The 18118-nt window shown below is 48.8% G+C and overlaps 1 protein-coding gene across 2 annotated transcripts in view; it reads right to left on the bottom strand.

Moving 5' to 3' along the window:
• Ksr2 (kinase suppressor of ras 2) overlaps positions 1-18118 on the bottom strand; it is a 359141-nt gene that overhangs the window by 87693 nt on the left and 253330 nt on the right. For both annotated transcript variants that reach the window (XM_029533454.1, XM_029533455.1), the window contains exons 6-7: positions 10967-11036; positions 7810-7893 (exon numbers count right to left, since the gene is read on the bottom strand). In XM_029533454.1, coding sequence (XP_029389314.1) covers positions 7810-7893; positions 10967-11036 — 154 coding nt within the window. The remainder of the gene's footprint in view (positions 1-7809; positions 7894-10966; positions 11037-18118) is intronic.

Here is an 18118-nt window from a genome sequence, read left to right as displayed (position 1 = left end):
CCCTTCCCTTCCCTTCCCTTCCCTTCCCTTCCCTTCCCTTCCCTTCTTCCCTTCCTCCCTCCCTCAAATCCTCTGTGCTTCAACAACCTGGCCTCACTGGAACATAAACTTTAATACTGAAACTGCCAAGCCTGTTTGTTCCCAGACGGCCAAGACAGTGACCCCAGACACACTCTGGCTCCCCAGTACCACAGCCCAAAGGTCCATCGGTCATCTTCCACCCTCAGGAAAGATGGCTCAAAGGGAGAGCGTGACGCCTCAGAGAGATGGAGGGGAATGCTCTGGTTCAGGGTTACAGCTGAGCCCAGGTTCTACCCTGCATGCTTTAAGGGAAACAGAATAGGGGACAGCAGCTGCACTGTGGCCAGACCTTGGTCCCCACAGAATGGCTAAGTGTCCAAGGAGTTGAATTAAGGGCATCTGTGCTTGGGTGGCCAATATGCCCACTGTGAGAGGCTTCGGGGGCCTCTGTTTCCTTATCTGTAACATGGGGTGATAGTAGTCTCTGGCCACCTTTCAGGTTTGTAACGTGGACGAAAGGCAAGCACGCTTCTAAAATGTTTAGCAAAATGCCTGCGATAAGATGAGGCTTAGTGCCTAATGTCATCATTACCAGCACCAGCACCACCACCATCCTCCTCCTCCTCCTCCTCCTCACCACCACCACCATTATTACCGTAACCATCATAATCACTATCACCATCATCATCATCATAACCATCATCATCACCATTATTATTACCATGACCCCCCCAATTCCCGCTTACATGAATCTCTTTCTTACATACAACTATAATAGGATTCAATTTTTTCCTATAATAATTAAAAAACTATTGCACATAAGAGAGATGCTTAATTCCCAGAATGGGTTTTGCAAAAAGTAAAGTGTTTCTATTCGTGGAAAAGCGAGTTCAGGCTTCAAGCGGGTGATCTCCAAAACGCATGCTCGTAATTACATCCTGCCAACATCCTGCCTGGTGGATAGCCTCCCGGGCCTCCAGGAACTCCACGGCAGCTGCGGCAGCTGCACCCATGGGTCCCCAGTTTGGTAAGGGTGGAGCAACGGGCTCCCACACCAACCTGGCTACCTTGACTTTTCACTTCCCTCTCACCTGTGGCTATAGCCATTTTGCAAACCAAGCACTTTGCAAGTAAGGTGTTGCATGTCGATGCCAGAGCACACACAGGTAAGGAGACTATACAGGGCATGCGGTGATTGAAAATGCAGTGAGCGGATCCTGTAATGCAGCCGAACTGTAAAAGGGCCAGGAGCCCCATCTAAGTGCAAATGAGTGACCACTAATGTGGAAAGAAAGCAGCGTCAGCCAGTTCTACCAAGCAGGCAAGGGACTTGGACAGGGTGGGCATCCAAAGTGCCCAGGACAGGTAGAACACGTGCCTTAGCCAAGGCAGGCATCTCGCGAAGCTGCTGCCCCACTTACTAGAAAATTGATCAGTGGGTTCACACCTATCGAGGCTGACAATGGCCTGAATGGGAACACGTCCGTCAATGCTCTGGCTAACACCAACCTGCCTTTGTGGCAAGGTGTCTAACTCGGGGCTGACCAAGGAGTTTGTTTGTTCGAGCACTTGGGACGTTGGCTAGAATGGGGAAAGTCCCAGGCTAAGCAGGGCACTAGTGGCTATAATCATTCTGTAATTATGAGCTTGGAGATGCCCATAAGTCATCCTCAAACCTTAGAGGTGGGAGTATTGTCATCAGAGCGTGAAGGTTTGGTAATGCATCTGTGGTAGTGCTGGGTAAGTGACTGGCCACTGACATCCTGAACCTGGAGAGCATAGGCAGTGAGTCCTTTGTTTGGGAGCGGTTCATTTATTCTGCAAATCCATTTCTCTAAACCAGTGGCAAAGGTGCCTCTTTATCTGTCCATGTGTATAGACTTTTTCTGTTGTCATTCCTAGGAGTGCGGGGGCGAGGTGTCACACAGAATCACCACACTATTATTGAGGGCTAGGTACCCTGGTGCAAGTTATAAAGTCTGGTGTGAAAGAGAAGTTGAGGCAGCTAAAACATACAGGGTTAGTTTAAATGTTATGTTTCTATTAGTGATTCGGGATAACGTCTCCTTCTTTATAAAAATTACTTCTAAGTGTATTATGTTCATGAGTGCAGGTCGCTCAGAGGCCACAAGAGGGCGTCAGATCTGGAGTTATAGGCAGTTGTGAGCAGTCAGAGGGGGATGCTGAAGCTTGAACCCAGGTCCTCTGAAAGAGCATCAAGCACCCTTCACCGCTGAGCCATCTCTCTAATCCCAGCCCCATCGTCACCACAACAGTAGTAGCCAGGACAGAAAAAGAAAATACATCTTAGCTTCAGTTTTCTTTTGCTACCATGAAAGCCGCTCAAAATGCTCCTGTGTAAATTACTGTTTGCCTACGAGAAATTGGATGAAGCCAGATGTGGTGGCACACATCCCTAGCAATGGGGAGCCTGAGGCAGGAGGAGGATAGTAAGTTTGGGGCCAGCCTGGGCTATCTAGCTGAGTTGTAGGCTGTCCTGAACTACAGAGAGAGAGAGAGAGAGAGAGAGAGACAGAGACAGAGACAGAGACAGAGACAGAGACAGAGAGGGAGACAGAGAGAGGCAAAAAGAGGCAGAGACAGAGAGACAGAGACAGACAGAGAGAGACAGAGAGACAGACAGAGACAGACAGAGATAGAAAGTTTTCCAATAAATGAGATCTCGGGGCTTTAGACCCTATGGAAGGAGCTCTGAGTGGGGTGGGACACAGACAACCAAAAGCCAGGAAACCCACTGCAGCAGCCCCTGGCAGCTGAGTCCGCACTGATGAGACAATGCAGGATAGTGCTGACATCCGGCCTCTCTGCACGCAGTTCCCTTCCACACTCCTGAACCGATTAGATGAAACGCCTCGATTTAGATAACTGGAAATTGCTTTCTGAGTCTTAATTTCCTATTAGCTCATTAATCTCTCTATTCAGACTCCCAACAAGACAGCTGATGATAATTCCGGAGGAAGTGGGCACTTAAGAGGAGAGCTGTGGAGGTGGGGAGAGGGGCTAGGCACAAAGGAGACATATCTGCCTTCCTGGGTGGAGGGCTATCCCAACATTAATTTATAAAGGCAGCAATGGTGCCAGTTTTCACTAATTGGAGCTCCTAATGGGCCAGGTAAGGGAGAGAGCCTGCATTCTAGCAGGCCAATTACATTGTCATTTTCTTTTTTTTTTTTAAAACAGTGTTAGTAGTGACTTCTCTCACTGCTGTGACAAAACACTAGCAAAAGCAAACTTTGGGGGAGGAAGGGTTAACTTCAGCTCACTTTTCTAGGGTGCGGTCCATCATGGTGGGAAGGTCCAGAGGCAGGAGAATAAAGTGGCTGCCATGTGGCCCCCATAGTCAGGAATCGGAGACAGATGAGCACCGGTGCTCATTTGTGATTCCATCCAGGTACCCAGCCCGTGGGATGAGACATCCGACAGGTAGGGTGGGTCTTTCCATCTCAACTGATCTACTCTGGAAACTTCAGACCCTCCCAGAGGTATGCCTCCTGCAGAGTCTAGATCCTCTCAAGTTGATGGTCTATAGTAAACCTCTACTGAGGCAAATGTCACGAAGTCATTGTAGAGAACAGGAAATGGAGGCACAGAACCGATCACATGGCAAGCATGAGGTGGCATCAGGAGTCAGACGCATGTCCCACCCGTCTGGGGGCTTTATCCATTTTATCCCTTGCCATTGCTTCCAGTGCCTGGACCCCCCTTTAATACATTATATTAATGTTTAGTATCCTTAACCCCTAAATCTGAAATCCAGAATGGCTTCTGACTTGAAACTTTCTGAGCACCCAGGAGACCACAGGTGAGGCAGTAGCCACACCTGACCTCAGAGTTAAAATATGAGCTCACCAAAAATACTATGCAAAGGAAGTTCAAGTTTTAGATTTAAACTTGGCCCTCATCTCCCAAACTCCTCAGATAGGCAAATGTTTGCATTATGCAGACATTCCAAAGTCAGAACACACCTCAAACCTAAAACCATTTGTGGTCCCAAGCGGTACAGAAGTAGAGGTGAGGGTTTCTTCTCCAGTGATATTAAGTATCCCCCTGGTAACCAAGCAGTACAGACTCGTGTTTCTTAACCTGTGATACTAAGTATCCTTCTGGTATTAGCAGGTGGCTGATGAAATGCTCTTGGACGCTTCTGTAAGAAGTGACCTCCAGCCTCCTCCTTCTCAGGGACACCTCTCTGAAAGGTCACTCACTTCTGTCCTTCCTCCTTGTCCTTCCTTCCACTCAGACGCACTTCTCTGCTGAGTCTTAAGTCCTTGACTTTGGATCCTGCATATTGCCTGTTCCTGTCCCTCATCCAATCCTCTAGGATCCCATTCAATATGTTTCTTTTTTTTTTTTTTTAATACTTGAAAAACACATGCAAATGCATGCCCATCCTGTCTCCTTAACTGATGCTCCCTGGGAGACTTTCCCCATAGGATGAGTTTCAACTGACAGCTTCAGTGCACATACATAGGTATGTCATGGGTATGGATCTTGTTTCTGTTGTAGCTGACAAAGGTATATGGTTTGGATAAAGCATGCCAGGACACTATAACAGCTGGGCCAGCTGCTATTACTGTTGAATGGCTGAGCACATTGGTAAAGTCACAGGTACCATCCAACCAGAGTTGATCTGAATTCCGACCCACCCCTCCATTTGCCAGGAGCTATTTTGCACAAGGTGGAATGTGTGTGTGGGGGGGGGCAGTGTTTGTAGATAACAGTGTAAATAAGGTGAGGACATTTCAATGACTCCCTCCAGTAGTCCAGTGGTGGGCGCCAACATCATGTATACTCTTCAAAGGAGAAAAAGGCCAAGATTACAATTATGGGCCTCTTAGGAGTTCAAGCAGAGATGGAACCCAACCTTAGTATTAGTGGCTTCCAGCACCTCAGTTCTGTGTGGCTGGCCCTCTCTCCTGTCCCCAGCCACCTCTCTAGACCCTTGGCAGGGTCTTGGGCTTTGCTCATTACTCCTAGAACAGAAGGCTGGGTGGAAAAGCTGCCTCTGGGTCCCACCTCTAGTGCTGATAATTGAAAAGGCTTGAGAAGTGTTCAGCCTCACTGACTCCTGGCTGAGTCCCTGTCACCTAATTACTTGACTTCAAAGCCTCTACACAGCAGGTGTGAGGATGTGAAAGCCATTTCCTCCACAGGACACAGTGTGAGTTGATACAGTCAAGATGAGTCTCTAAGGCAGCAGGTGTACTGGGGAGACCAGGCAGCCTCTGAGCCAGACCCAAGCACCTGCCCCTGTGCATCCCAGAATCAGAAAGCTAAGGGGCCACCTGAGAGCTGGGGACCACAGAGGACATTAGCTCAGAATGCTAATATATAGCAATTGCTATCCTAACTGCCCTAAGACCATGGAGCTAAAGGATCTCCAGGGGCTGGAAATAATTAATCCTCTCCACAGCCCAGGCTAGCAGGGAGCTCATCCTGGCTGACTTACTCAGGTGAAGTCACCAGACAGACATTTTACAAGATACCTGAAGAGAGAGAGAGAAAGAGAGAGAGACTGACTCTTACTCAGTGTCCCCTATCAGTTATATTGTCTGTTTTGTGATTGTTGAACCCAAGGAACTAGTGAATACATGTGTACAAATATATGCAGAGGGGACACATGACATGTGTGTGCATATATGCAGAGGGACACATGACATGTGCATACATACATGCTGAGGGACACATGACATGTATACATATATACAAAGGGACATATAACATGTGTATGCATACATGCAAAGGAACACATGACATGGATATGCATACATGCTGAGGGACACATGACATGTGTGCATATATGCAGAGGGACACATGACATGTGTGCACATGCATGCAAAGGAACCCATGACATGTGTGTGCATATATGCAAAGGGACACAAGACATGTGTGCATATATGCAGAGAGACACATGATATATATACATACATATATATGCAAAGGGATATGTGACTGCTAATACATTCAGATCCTACACGCTCTCTCATGTGGACTCTTGTTTGTCAATCTGCCAAATCCATGCCCACCTGCCACCAGAGACCTGTTCCACACAAACAGGAGACCCCCAAAAGGAGGTAGTCTGCGGCACATGACATGTATATGCATACATGCCGAGGGACACATGACATGTATACACATATATGTAGATGGACACATGATATGTATATATGCATGCAGAGGACACATGACATGTATACATATATATGCAAAGGGACATATGACATGTATATGCATACACACAGAGAGACACGTGGCATGTGTGCACATATATGCAGAGGAACACATGAGGGACAGAAATGTGAGGTAACTTCCCCACGGTCACACAACTAAGTGGCGGGTACAGGGTTTGAACCTGGTTCATTCTGTCTCCAGAACCCATGACTGGTGTTAGATAGAATCCATGCTGTCCCTTGCCTCCTTCCTAACATTCTGTCAGACATGACAGAATGGGAGTAAGGAAGGAGTAAGGGTGAAGATCAGGGTGGTCCAACCACCCAACCAGAATTAGCATCCTCCATAAAGCCATTGAAAGAGAGAAGCAGAAGTTAAGGGGTCTGAGTTCAAGTCCTCCCTAGCCCATCTCAGCTGAGACCTTTCCAAATCGAGACACAACATTTACAGATATTAAAATGGGAGAAATCATAACACACCTTCAGGGATGGCACACGACGAGAAAGAATAGAGGAGAAAGAAGTTTATAAACTATCCAAGGGATCTGCACACCACAGGGCTGGAGCCATGTTGTCCACCGTCCTCATGACTAAGAAGGCTTTACTGCACCCAACCCACTGCCATAACTCTTTCTGAATTGTCTGTGGCTGCTTTTAAGACACAGGAATCAGTTTCTGAGCATCTGTAAGGGACACACAGAGGCCCCAGAAACCCACTACAGGGCGGACAGTAGTGGTGCACACCTTTAATCCCAGCACTCGGGAGGCAGAGGCAGGCGGATTTCTGAGTTCGAGGCCAGCCTGCTCTACAGAGTGAGTTCCAGGACAGCCAGGGCTACACAGAGAAACCCTGTCTCAAAATCAAAAAAAAAAAAAAGAAAGAAAAGAAAAGAAAAGAAAAGAAAAGAAAAGAAAAGAAAAGAAAAGAAAAGAAAAGAAAAGAAAAAGAAAATTTACTACAGAGCAACTAGAAGAAAAGTTTGCTGACGACTGGTCAGTAACACTGTGTTAGTTTCTTCTGCCGTGACAGAAGTCCTGGGACAACTATAGCTCGGAGGACATAGTCCACCACGTGGGAAAGACTGGTTGTGGGAGTAGGAGGTTCTGCCATAGCAGTGGTGAGGACACAGAGAGTTCTGGGTAGGAAGGGAGCCAGCTAGGACGATTCACCACGTCTATTCCTATAGCCCAGTGTCTGCAGCTAGACCCCAAGTTCAAAAGGATCATCCAATTCCCAGAACATGAGCTGGGAAACCAAGCATCCAATCACATGAGACTGCGTGAAACACTTCATAGTCAAAACCATAATGGAAGCTCTGCGTGCGCGTATGGGAGCCCCTACGGCCCCACACGTGATGCCAGCGCCCCTTCCCCACCTCCCCTCAGCTCTGGCTTTCCTCAGAACTGTTCTCCCTGATAGCCTCCTCAAGCACACAGCTCCGCCCGGGGACCTTTCTGAAATACAAAGAAAAAAAAAATCTCTCCCAGAGTCAAGAGCTCACACTTGCCGGGCCACGCCCATGCCACGCCCCCCTCAACCCCCCCCCCCATCTAGCATTGTTAAAAAAAAACCATCCCTTAAAGGAAAAGCACTCACTTGCAGTTTTTACACTTGAGGCCAAAAAGCATCCCTTTCCCGCAGACCGTGCACGTCTGAGACATCCAGTACTTGGTGGAAAACCTGTGGGAAAGAAACAGGAAATGTCCAAGGTGAGTCACTGGTCACACACCCAGCAGGATGCACCCGGAGGATGGGAAGCCGCCGATGATATGCTCTGGATTCCAGCCTTGTTTGTTCCAAGACATGTGGCAACTAAGTTTCATCAAGTTGCTTAAACCAGGAAGCCTCAGTCTCCTTGCCTGTAAAGTAGGGGTGATTGTGACAGTGTGACAGCATGTTGAAGGTGTCGCGGCATCTGAGACATAGGTCATGCTCAAAGAACTGGGCCATGACTGTGATTACCTTGAGTGCTCATTACGGTCAGGGATTCACTCAACAAACATACTTTCGGTTGGTCTACTCGTGGTATGTTCAGTTCTATAAGAGAGCAGTGGGCTCTCCAAATAGAGGAGCAGCAGAGCACTTCCCACTCCCAATCCTACCCGGACAAACAAAACCTTTGCCTGACCATCCGCCCATCTTTCCCCAGTCACTGCCACCTGCTGCAAACAGTATGGAAATCCCCACACATCACCAGTCCAGTTTGGAAGTCACTAGATGAACTCATAGATCACACCTCCGGGCGCTGGGGTATGCTTCCTGCCTTGAGATAGGAGACAGAGTTGGGGGCTGGAGCAGGCAAAAGTATTGAAGGTTCCCGGGTCACAGTTTATTTTAATTTTCAATTTGCGCCACCGCCGGCAGTAGTTGTGGCTGATCTCCACGGCCTCCTCCAGAGTGTCCAAGGGGAAACTTGGATGCAGTTACATAACTCAGACACAGGGAATTTTGGGGGTGGTGGGGGGGAGCCTGCCTCCCTCAGCTGGCCCCTCTCATGGGATCTGGGTCAGATCTCCGAACACAGTGAGCCATCATCAGCCTGGAGCTGCCACCAGAGAAGCAAACAGTAATATTCACAGCGGAGATGCTGGCTGGCCTGTGTTCCCTCTTAGCTTTGGGCTTGGGCTTGGCTAAGCCCCTTTGGGTCTTAGCAGGGCTTAGCGGGTCTATTCTGCACACTGGGGTTGCTCAGGGGAGGGAATGCCAAAAGACCCACACACTGAGTAAGTGGCACAGGAAGAGGGGAAGGCGTGAGGGGCCTGCGGGCTGTTTTCTCTCCTCTCCAGCCCTGTCTGTCCCCTGGCTGGGTGTTCTCTGCTGTCTGGCTCCTGCTGTAATAATTCTAGTGACAGAGAGTGAGATCTATTGCCGCTAGTGATGTATTTTTTTATGAGACAGGGTTTTATTACAAAGCCCAGGCTATCCTTGAACGCTTGACCCTGAGCCTCGCTCTCCTGTGTGCCGGGACTGCTAGTGTGTATCATTACACCTGACGACGACACAGGGAATTGGTTGTTAACATCATTTCTTTACCAGGCAGGGAGACTCTCCTTCCTGGCATCTAGCCAGGGGCTGGGAATGCAGAGTGAGGCTGAAGAGCTAATGGCCAACAGGAGGCCCTCCCTGCACCAGGGAGCCAGCTCTGGGACCCAAGGTGGTCAACCTGCCTGATTCCCCTATATACCAGGGTCTGAAGCTGGGCAGTGCCAGGTTCCAGTATAATGGTGGGAAAGTCCAGGGGTGGGCATCAACCAGGTGAGGGTATCTCCAGGCAGGGGTGTGGCTGAGCAGCAAGGATGACCAATCTGGAGGAGTGGCTGAGCCGGAGATGTGGTGAACACAGAGGTGGAAATGAACCACAGCCGTAGGCAACCCGGGAGTGAGCTGAACGAGGGATCGTGCCCAGTCCAAGGTGGAGCTGAGCCAGAAAACATTTTACAAGGCCCTCGTCTTGCCTCCCCTCCCCGCCACAGCTCAGGCCCCTAACCATTGCTCCACCTGATCACTGACGTGTCCGTCACTATTTCTCACGGCTACACCAAGGTCTCCCTTGGTTTGAGCGCTGACATTTTTCTGTAAGAGCTGTTGATGAGTCGCCGCTACGGAGTGCTCTGTCCAGCCTGGCCCCAGGCTGAGGCCGTGTGTCTGTGTTGGTACCTGGTGTTTCTCCCCTCGGGCCTCTGACAGACCTCTGGGGACTGTCATGGCTTGTTGGCAGACCCTCTGCTGACTGGCCAGCTCCCCAGGGGCACAGACCGACGTCCCATGGCATTGACAGTAGCACTCTGTACTGCCACACTATCGCAAGCCTCCTGCATGTTGGAAGGAAGATTCCCTGAAAGAGCGAACCAGAGTCCAGCTGGCTGCCTGGGGGAGGTGTCTCAGATCTCATGGGCTGAGCATAATTAATTAGCTTTCCATCCCTTCCCTTATCCGATGAGGCCTCAGTTTCCTCTCAGCAGTGAGCTTCACCATCCCAGCCTGACTTCCTCTCGTCTCCCCTGAGTCTGTGAGGAGACTGGAACAACAACGTGTAGAAGGCTCAATCTGGGAGAGTCACGAAGTTGTTGGAAAACAAATTCCAGGCTGTGGGGGATCCGAGTCGCCTGTTGGTCTGCTGCTTTGGGCTAACCTCTAGCAATGCGTCTAGCTGGTCACCCTGAGTTTCCTTGAGTAGAGAGCTCCGCCACGGAGCCTGAAGTACTTATTAGTAGGAGCGAGGTATGTGTGCGCGGTGCACACCATCATCTTATTTTATAAGCAGGATGCATGAATTTAGGGGATTTGGCTTAACTCTTACAAGAAAATAAAGTTTCTTCTCTAACCGTGGTTTGACGTCACTCTCTCTGTAGCCTGCTTGGCTTGTTTAATGTTACAGTTTAATGTTATTTCTTTGAAGATCTTCACTGTAGTATCCCGGGGTCTTGCTTTATTTCTCTCATTGTCTGGTATGTGCTTTTTAATAATAAAAACATCACTTGGACAAAAAAAAAGAAAAAAAAATGGAGCCCAGAGAGGTTAAGTAATCTCTCAAGGCTACAAAGTGTTACCAGGAAGGATTAGAACTCAGCTCAGCCTGACTATAAAGTCTCTGCTTTTAGCTGCCTGCTGTGGATTTGACCAAGGCAAGGCTGTGATGCAGACACTTGGGTCCTGTAAAAGACAGGACATGACAGCATGGGAGCTAGGGATGGACACATTACAGGTCCCCATAGGAATCAGCCCCCTTTACCACCATCAACCTCCTACCTACCTGTGCTTGATGGAATTGCCAAGGTCTCTGCGTGGGATCTGTGGCGACCAGCGAGGTACAGAGAGTGTGTCTGTGGGGACAAGAGCAGACAGGAAGGTCAAAGGCTCAGCCATCTCTGCCTGGACCCTGGGAATAGAAAGGAGCCCCAACATCACCGGCCTCAGAAAGGTTGCCCGGATGCTTCAGCCTGCCGAGCCATGGCAGTGCCCAGTTTAGGTCATGGGCTCTTGAGTCCCAGGAGACTCCCCAGGCAAGGCAAGTAGCAGATGCCTTCAAATATGTCTATCAGCCGAGGTAGGGTGTGCGGAAGCATACCAGTCAGTCTAGTGCTCAGGCTGAGGCAGGAGAACTGTGTGTTCAAGGTCATTCTGTGCTACATTGTAATAAAAGTGAAGAAGAAAGGAAGACGGAAGCTGTATGTGTGAGACTGTGGAATGAATCAGTGATGGATGAAGGCTTTGCCAACAAACCCGAACACCTGAGTTTGATGCCTGGGTCCCACACGGTAGAAGGAGAAAACTGACTCGTGCAAGTTGGCCGCCACACGTGGGCCCACATACACACACAACTGATTAATTGTTATTAGTTAACGATTAATTAGTAATTAATCGTTAATTAATTAAACATTATTTCTTTAAGGGCCTTGATTATAATATAATGGCCAAGTTCTAGGTCTTCTGAAATGCTGAGCCCCACCCCCACCCCACCCTCATTGCCCACTCCCCCTGCACCAGCCTCCTGGAAGTCCTTGGCAGGCAGTAGACATAAAACAGCCCTAGACAGACAGGGAGAGAGGCAAATGGCCAACCCCACGCCAGCACCCACTTCTTAGCCAGATGGATGGAGCCTTCTGGGGGCCTCAGGGCTGCAGATGCAGTCCCCATTTCTCACAGCCATTGTTACGGAGTGTTGCTCTCAGAACACACTGCGGCGGAGCATTTAACCCCAGCCTACTCTCTCTTCTATCTTGTAATGGTCCCAGCCATCTGAAAGCTGTTTCCAGAGACCTCTGTGCTGCCCTTGCAAAGCTGGGACCCATTTGAGCAAGAGCTGATGTTTTCCCAAGCCGCCAAATGTTAAAGGAAACTGAAGAAAGAAGTAGCTTGATCGATTCACAAGACCCACAGCCTGCACAATGTCTAACTAAAGCTCAACACTCATTTCACTACTCAGTTCTGTTTCTAGGGGAGATAAAAGAAAAAAGAAAAACAATGTTCTCTAAAAATATTTGTCCACATCAACCCCTTTTCCAGAATGACATCAGACATGGGAGGAAAGATGCTACCCATTAATGCTGAAAGGCTGGGCAGGAAAAGTTTAGCCTCCTCTGAGTCATTTATCCAATGGGAAGTACTGAATGAGAGTCTACTCACAGGCCATTAGTAGTGCTTGACTAGAGGTGAGTTGAGAAAGACTGAGAGGAAGAGCAGTGAGATTGATTAGTAATGTCTGCCCTGAGTGAGGAAGGAGGTAGACCTTATAAGTCTTGAGATTGATTAGTAATGTCTGCCCTGAGTGAAGAAGGAGGTAGGTAGACCTTATAAGTCTTGAGATTGATTAGTAATGTCTGTCCTGAGTGAGGAAGGGGGTAAAACCTTACAAGTCTTGAGATTGATTAGTAATGTCTGCCCTGAGTGAGGAAGGAGGTAGTTCCTACAAGTCTTAGATATATTTAATTCCTCTACAAAAGCAAGAACCAAATCTTCATCTTTGCATTTACTTCAGAGCAAAGTGCCCGGGACTGAGTATGTTCTTAACACATGTTTAATGAACGCAAGAGTATTGAACCAGAAAGAGTTTATTGAACACTTAGTATGTGCCAAGAAATCCTCTGTGTACTTAATAGCCAGAAGCTATGTGTCCTTGCACCCAGTGCCAGAGTTATTCCCATTGTACAAAGGAAGGCAAAGGAGTCAAGGAGGTGTGCCTATCCGCTCAAGGTTACACCCACATAGCAGGTACCAGTAGAAGCAAGTGCAGATGTTCAGAAATCCTCCCCAAAGGGACTGGGAGGATAGCTCAGTGGGTAAAGTGCTTGCTATGCAAGCATGAGGACCTGAGTTCAGATCCTCCACCCATACCCAGGAGCTGGGAATGATGACAAACACGGATCTATCATGGCTGCACCAGGGAGGTGCAAGCCCAGTGCACACACATATGCAGACGCATACACACATATGTGTGCAGACACAGGCACACACACAGACAGAGACACACACACAGACACACTCAGACAAACACAGGTACAGGCACACATAGACACAGACACAGACACACACACACACACACACACACACACACACATGTCCACAGACACAGGCACAAGCACAGACACACAGAGACAGAAAGACACATACACACATATGCACAGACAGACAGACTCGGCACAGGCTCAGACATACACATATGTGTGCACAGACACACACACACACACACACACACACACACACACACACACCCCAAGGGAGTACTTTCAATGTCCTTAACAGAGGAACTTCCTCTCCCTTTGGGATATTTGGAGATTTCTGAAGGCATTCAGAAGGCATCACAGCATGCAAGTTTGTTACTGGTAGCTAGTGGGATGAACCCCCGGGGTGCTGTTGAACATCCCATAATACCTAGGTGAGAAATACCTCCACAGGCACTCAACAACTAAAGTACCCAGAGAATCATTTGCCCCAAGGGTCAGACTCCTGACTGGGAGTTTCTATTACTGCCTGCCCTGAAAAGCAGAAGAAGCAAGCTCAGATGACAGTCAGGCACAGGACAAGTCATCTCGGGCTATGAGCATCTCCCATTAGCTCCGTGTGGTATTTAGTCCCCATCCGGCCCCTTTGCTCAGGACAGACGCAATTAAGCTCCAGGACTGGCTTTCACTTTGCAGGCTGGGTTTGGGGGGTGGGGTGGAGGGAGTGCTGGTGAGGGGGGTGCATCCTGTCAACTGCATTAAGCAGTGAAGCCTCATTAGTCTGGAGCCATCACTCCCGGGGCTTGGCTTCATCTGTGGGCGTGAGACTCAACTCTAAGAGTCTCTCTCTTGCTTCCTTTGTTTGGGTTTCAATAAACTTGCCACTGTGAGCCTCAGAGCAAAGGGAAATGGCTGGAAGGGGAAAGGGAAGAAAGAAAGAAAAAAAAAAAAAAAAAGATTCCGGGGGAACCAAGGCCTTATCATAACAGGAAAGGCAAATAACATTTACGGCAATTAAACCAATCTAGAAACTTCTTCGTAACAACCAAAGCGTCTATTAAGATGTCTCTGTAGCTGGTAGAAGCCACTTTTCCACCCCAATTTTCTGATAACAAGACAGTCCTGCTCGGCGCTGCTGTCTTCATTCTCAGGGGAAGAATAATAGATGCCTGAGATATTTCCCTCACCAGGGAAGGGGAAGGGGAAGTTGGGAGGAAGACCGTCCTTATTCTGAAGAGGACAGGGGACACCATGCAGGACCCCTGGCCTTTGAGATCACTATGGAAATCAGAGAGTCAAACAGAAGACCTCATAGAAGGGTCCGACCTTAATAAAGTGTCTGTATTATATACATTTTTGGTTTGGATTGGTTTGGTTTGGTCAAGTTTTTGAGGCAGTCTCAGGTAGCCCAGGCTGGCTTCAACCTTGCTATGTAGTCCAGGCTAGCCTCAAATTCATAATCCCCTGACTTCCACCTCCCAAGGGCTAGGACCACCCACCTCCCAAGTACAGGAATTGCAGGCAAGTACCACTGTTTCTGGCCCAGATGATATGTAAATTTGTTACAAAACTTCAAACTCTGATCTGGAGAGTGATATCAGGTATGAGGGGAATAAAACAGTGAGAGGTACGAGATATATCAGACAAAACTGGAAGGGTTCGAGAAAGCAGAGGGAGAGAAGAATGAAAAGGAAAAAGAAATAAGAAGAAAATTAGAAATGAGAAATATAGTAAGTTGGGTGTGGTGACACAGGGCTGTAACCCAAGCTACTGAGGAAAGTGACGTCAAAGGTTCACAAGCTTAAGGTCAGCTTGAGCTAAGGGGAGAACTCAAGGCCAGCCTGGGCTAAGGAGAGAGCTCAAAGCCAGCCTGGGCTACAGAATGAGTCCAAGGCCAGTCTGGGCTATAGAATGAGTCCAAGGCCAGGCCTCCCTCAGCCTGTCTCTGCCCCTTCTACAGTGCTGTAGCAGAGTACCTGACAGGTTACATTGTATCCCACCTCCCGGGTTCTTAGTCCAGCATGGTAGAGCAAGTGACAGAGAGAGCTGCCCTGCCTTGTGGTCGACCAGGAAGCAGAAAGAAACAGACCACACAGGACCTTCAGTGCTGCTCCTATTAACTCAAGGTCTTGTTAAATAGCACCCCCACCCTGGGATAAGCGCACCCCTGGGAAACTGTGTCCACAGCTTACAAAGCACAGCCAACTTGCTCAGAGTCGGGCAGCTAGTGCTGAGCGGAGTTCTGAAGCCGGTTCCTATAAATCTTAAGCCACGCTCCCTGTAGATCACGGTGTCCCCCTTCTCAGGCAAATGTGACAGTCATCTTAAGCACCATGCCTTCCTAGAGTCGACATGGACTGGAAGCAGAGGAGAGAGGCCTCTAAAGCCCCTGCAGAGATGAGGAGGCAGGCCTAATCCATCACCATTTCCATGGAGATAAAGACCTGAGCTCACCACGTTAATGCGAACAGCCAGTGTGCATTGAGCGTCTACTATATGGAGGCCCTAGGTTGCGTGATTTAGATTCGGGATTCCATTTAATCCCACAGTTGCATTTTAGGCAGGGATGTGGGTTCTGAGCTAGGACAGCCTGGAGCCAGAGAACCGCTATGGAAAAACTCAGAAATGGCCCAGGAGTTCCAAACTGTCTTTAAGCTTTCCTTACGGGGACGAGTGACAACTTAGCCTCATTCACGTTGAGTAGAAAATTCTCTGAGCCCCAAGAGATCTGCACCTAATAAAACTTAATCCATAAAACTTTCTATGTGAGGCCAGGGGCTAGGCACCAGCCCAAGTCCCACTAATTTATCCAGGGTGTCCAGCCAGCAAGCCTTGACTAAAGCTGCCCATACCATTCACACAGTGGGTGAGAACTCTATTAGCTTCAATATCCAATTCAAATATAATATATATCTCAGATCTAAAAGCATTTTAATTATGTGCCGTCTCCAAAGGTTACAGCTCTGTGAAGCTCTGGGGCCAAATGGAGTTTATTCACAAACTTAGACCTCACTTTCTCCAGAGACACATATAGTCCACTTCATAAGCTTCAAACATCATCATGAAATCTCTTAATGACTTCATAGGGGGGGCCATGTGGTACCGGCCAGTGCATTGATGAAGGTGGGCGTGATAACCACACTTCACTGATAACAGGCTGGTGACTTAGCTTGGTGGGTGACGGCCTTTGTTACCCCAAGCCTGACCATTTGAACTCGACCCCTGGGACCCACACGGTGGAAGGAGAGAGAGCAGACTCCCACAGGGTCCCCTCCAGCTGCTACACAGAGCCCCAGTACTCAAAATGAATTGTAAGTCAATCAAAGAAAACTGGGAGCCAGGTCAACAGTCAAGGTGCTTGCCGTCAAGCTTGATAACCTGAGTTTAATCCCTACGAGGGAGGAGAGAAATACATGCACTCACACACACATGCAACAAATACCATCATTTAAAAAAGAGTCACTGTCAGCTTGACTGGGTTTGGAATCACCTAGGAAGCTCCCTTGTGGGCGTGCCCATTCGGGTGCTTCCAGAGAGGTTTAACTGAGGAAGGAAGACCTACCCTGAATGTGGTTAGCACCACACCTAGGGCTCTGATTCCAGACTGAATTAAAAGGGGCAAAGGAGAAAGTGAGCTGAGCCCCAGCCTCCATCTCTCTCTGCTTCCTGACTGTGGATGTCATGTGACCGGCCGCCTCACGCTCTTGCCCACCATGTCTTCCCCACCTCGATGGGCTGTAGCCTCGAACCGTCAGCCACAGCAAACCTGTTTAGTCCCAGCTACGGGTCCCTGGTGCGGTGGACTTTGGTCCCCCAGTATGGAGTAAGCTCTGGGAGAAGGGACTGATGGTGGGGGCGCAGTTGTGATTCAGGGTGCCCTAACACACATCGTGGAGCTGCTTACAAGGATTTGAGGGGGGCTCCTGAGGACTCCCTATGACACTGAGCCCAAGTAAGAGACAATAGTGAATCCACCTGTCTAGGCCTGGGGCCGTTCTGACAAAAACAAACAAACAAACAAAAAAAAACACTTGACTCTGGTTTCCATCATGTGGGGTGTCAGTCAGCCAATGAGGTGGCTTCTCACGTCACCAAGAGAGTTGGGACATAAAATAGACCTGAGCTATCAATGTCAACTCCTACCTCCCAAGACCCGCTTCCTCCAGCCAGACCACCCTCCAAAAGATTGTACAACCTTCCAAAACAGCTCTACCAGCTGAGGGGATAATCCAACCGCAATCCAACCCCAACATGGCATGAATGGAGGTGCTGAGGTCAAGCCCCTGACTATACTATACAGGGGGGGTCAGGGTGGAGATCTGAAGTAGAATACAAGGTTCCTGAGGAGACAGAAAACCTTCCAGAATGAGGAGCCTTAACAAGGGGTTCGTCACCCAGTGCAAGGTAGTAGGAAGAATGTGGAATTTTCCAGTAGGCAGATGTGTGACCAACACCAGCTGTGTCAAGCTGAGGGACCTCAGACCCATTTACCTCCCTGACAATCTGTTAGGTCTCTTACAACAACTAAAAAGCGGGGTGGTGGTGGCACACACCTTTAATCCTAGCACTTGGGAGGCAGAGGCAGGCAGATTTCTGAGTCCGAGGCCAGCCTGGTCTACAAAGTGAGTTCCAGGACAGCCAGGGCTACACAGAGAAACCCTGTCTTGGGAAAAAAAAAAAAGACTCATAGATTGTCCTAATGGAGCTGTTAGAGGGATGGTGGGAGTCATGATTAGAGTTCACTCGCATAGTGCCTGATACATTGTTGCTGTTGGTTGGCAACATCCTATTCATCATCCCAGAACCCCTAGGCAGTTAGAACACTGCAAGCGCTCTGCTGTCTGTGATTTAGGGCAGAGGTCGGTACACTCGACCCTTGAGTCTAATGAGACCTGTTGTGCGGTTCGGTAAATACACTTTGTTTGGCACCCAGCCACCCTCAGACACTGATGTGTTATCTGCGG

This window comes from Mus pahari, chromosome 23, assembly GCF_900095145.1.
Source record: "Mus pahari chromosome 23, PAHARI_EIJ_v1.1, whole genome shotgun sequence".
Classification (NCBI taxonomy): Eukaryota; Metazoa; Chordata; class Mammalia; order Rodentia; family Muridae; genus Mus; species Mus pahari.
The sequence above is the reverse complement of the archived record's forward strand: the minus strand, read 5'-3'. Positions and strand labels throughout refer to the sequence as shown.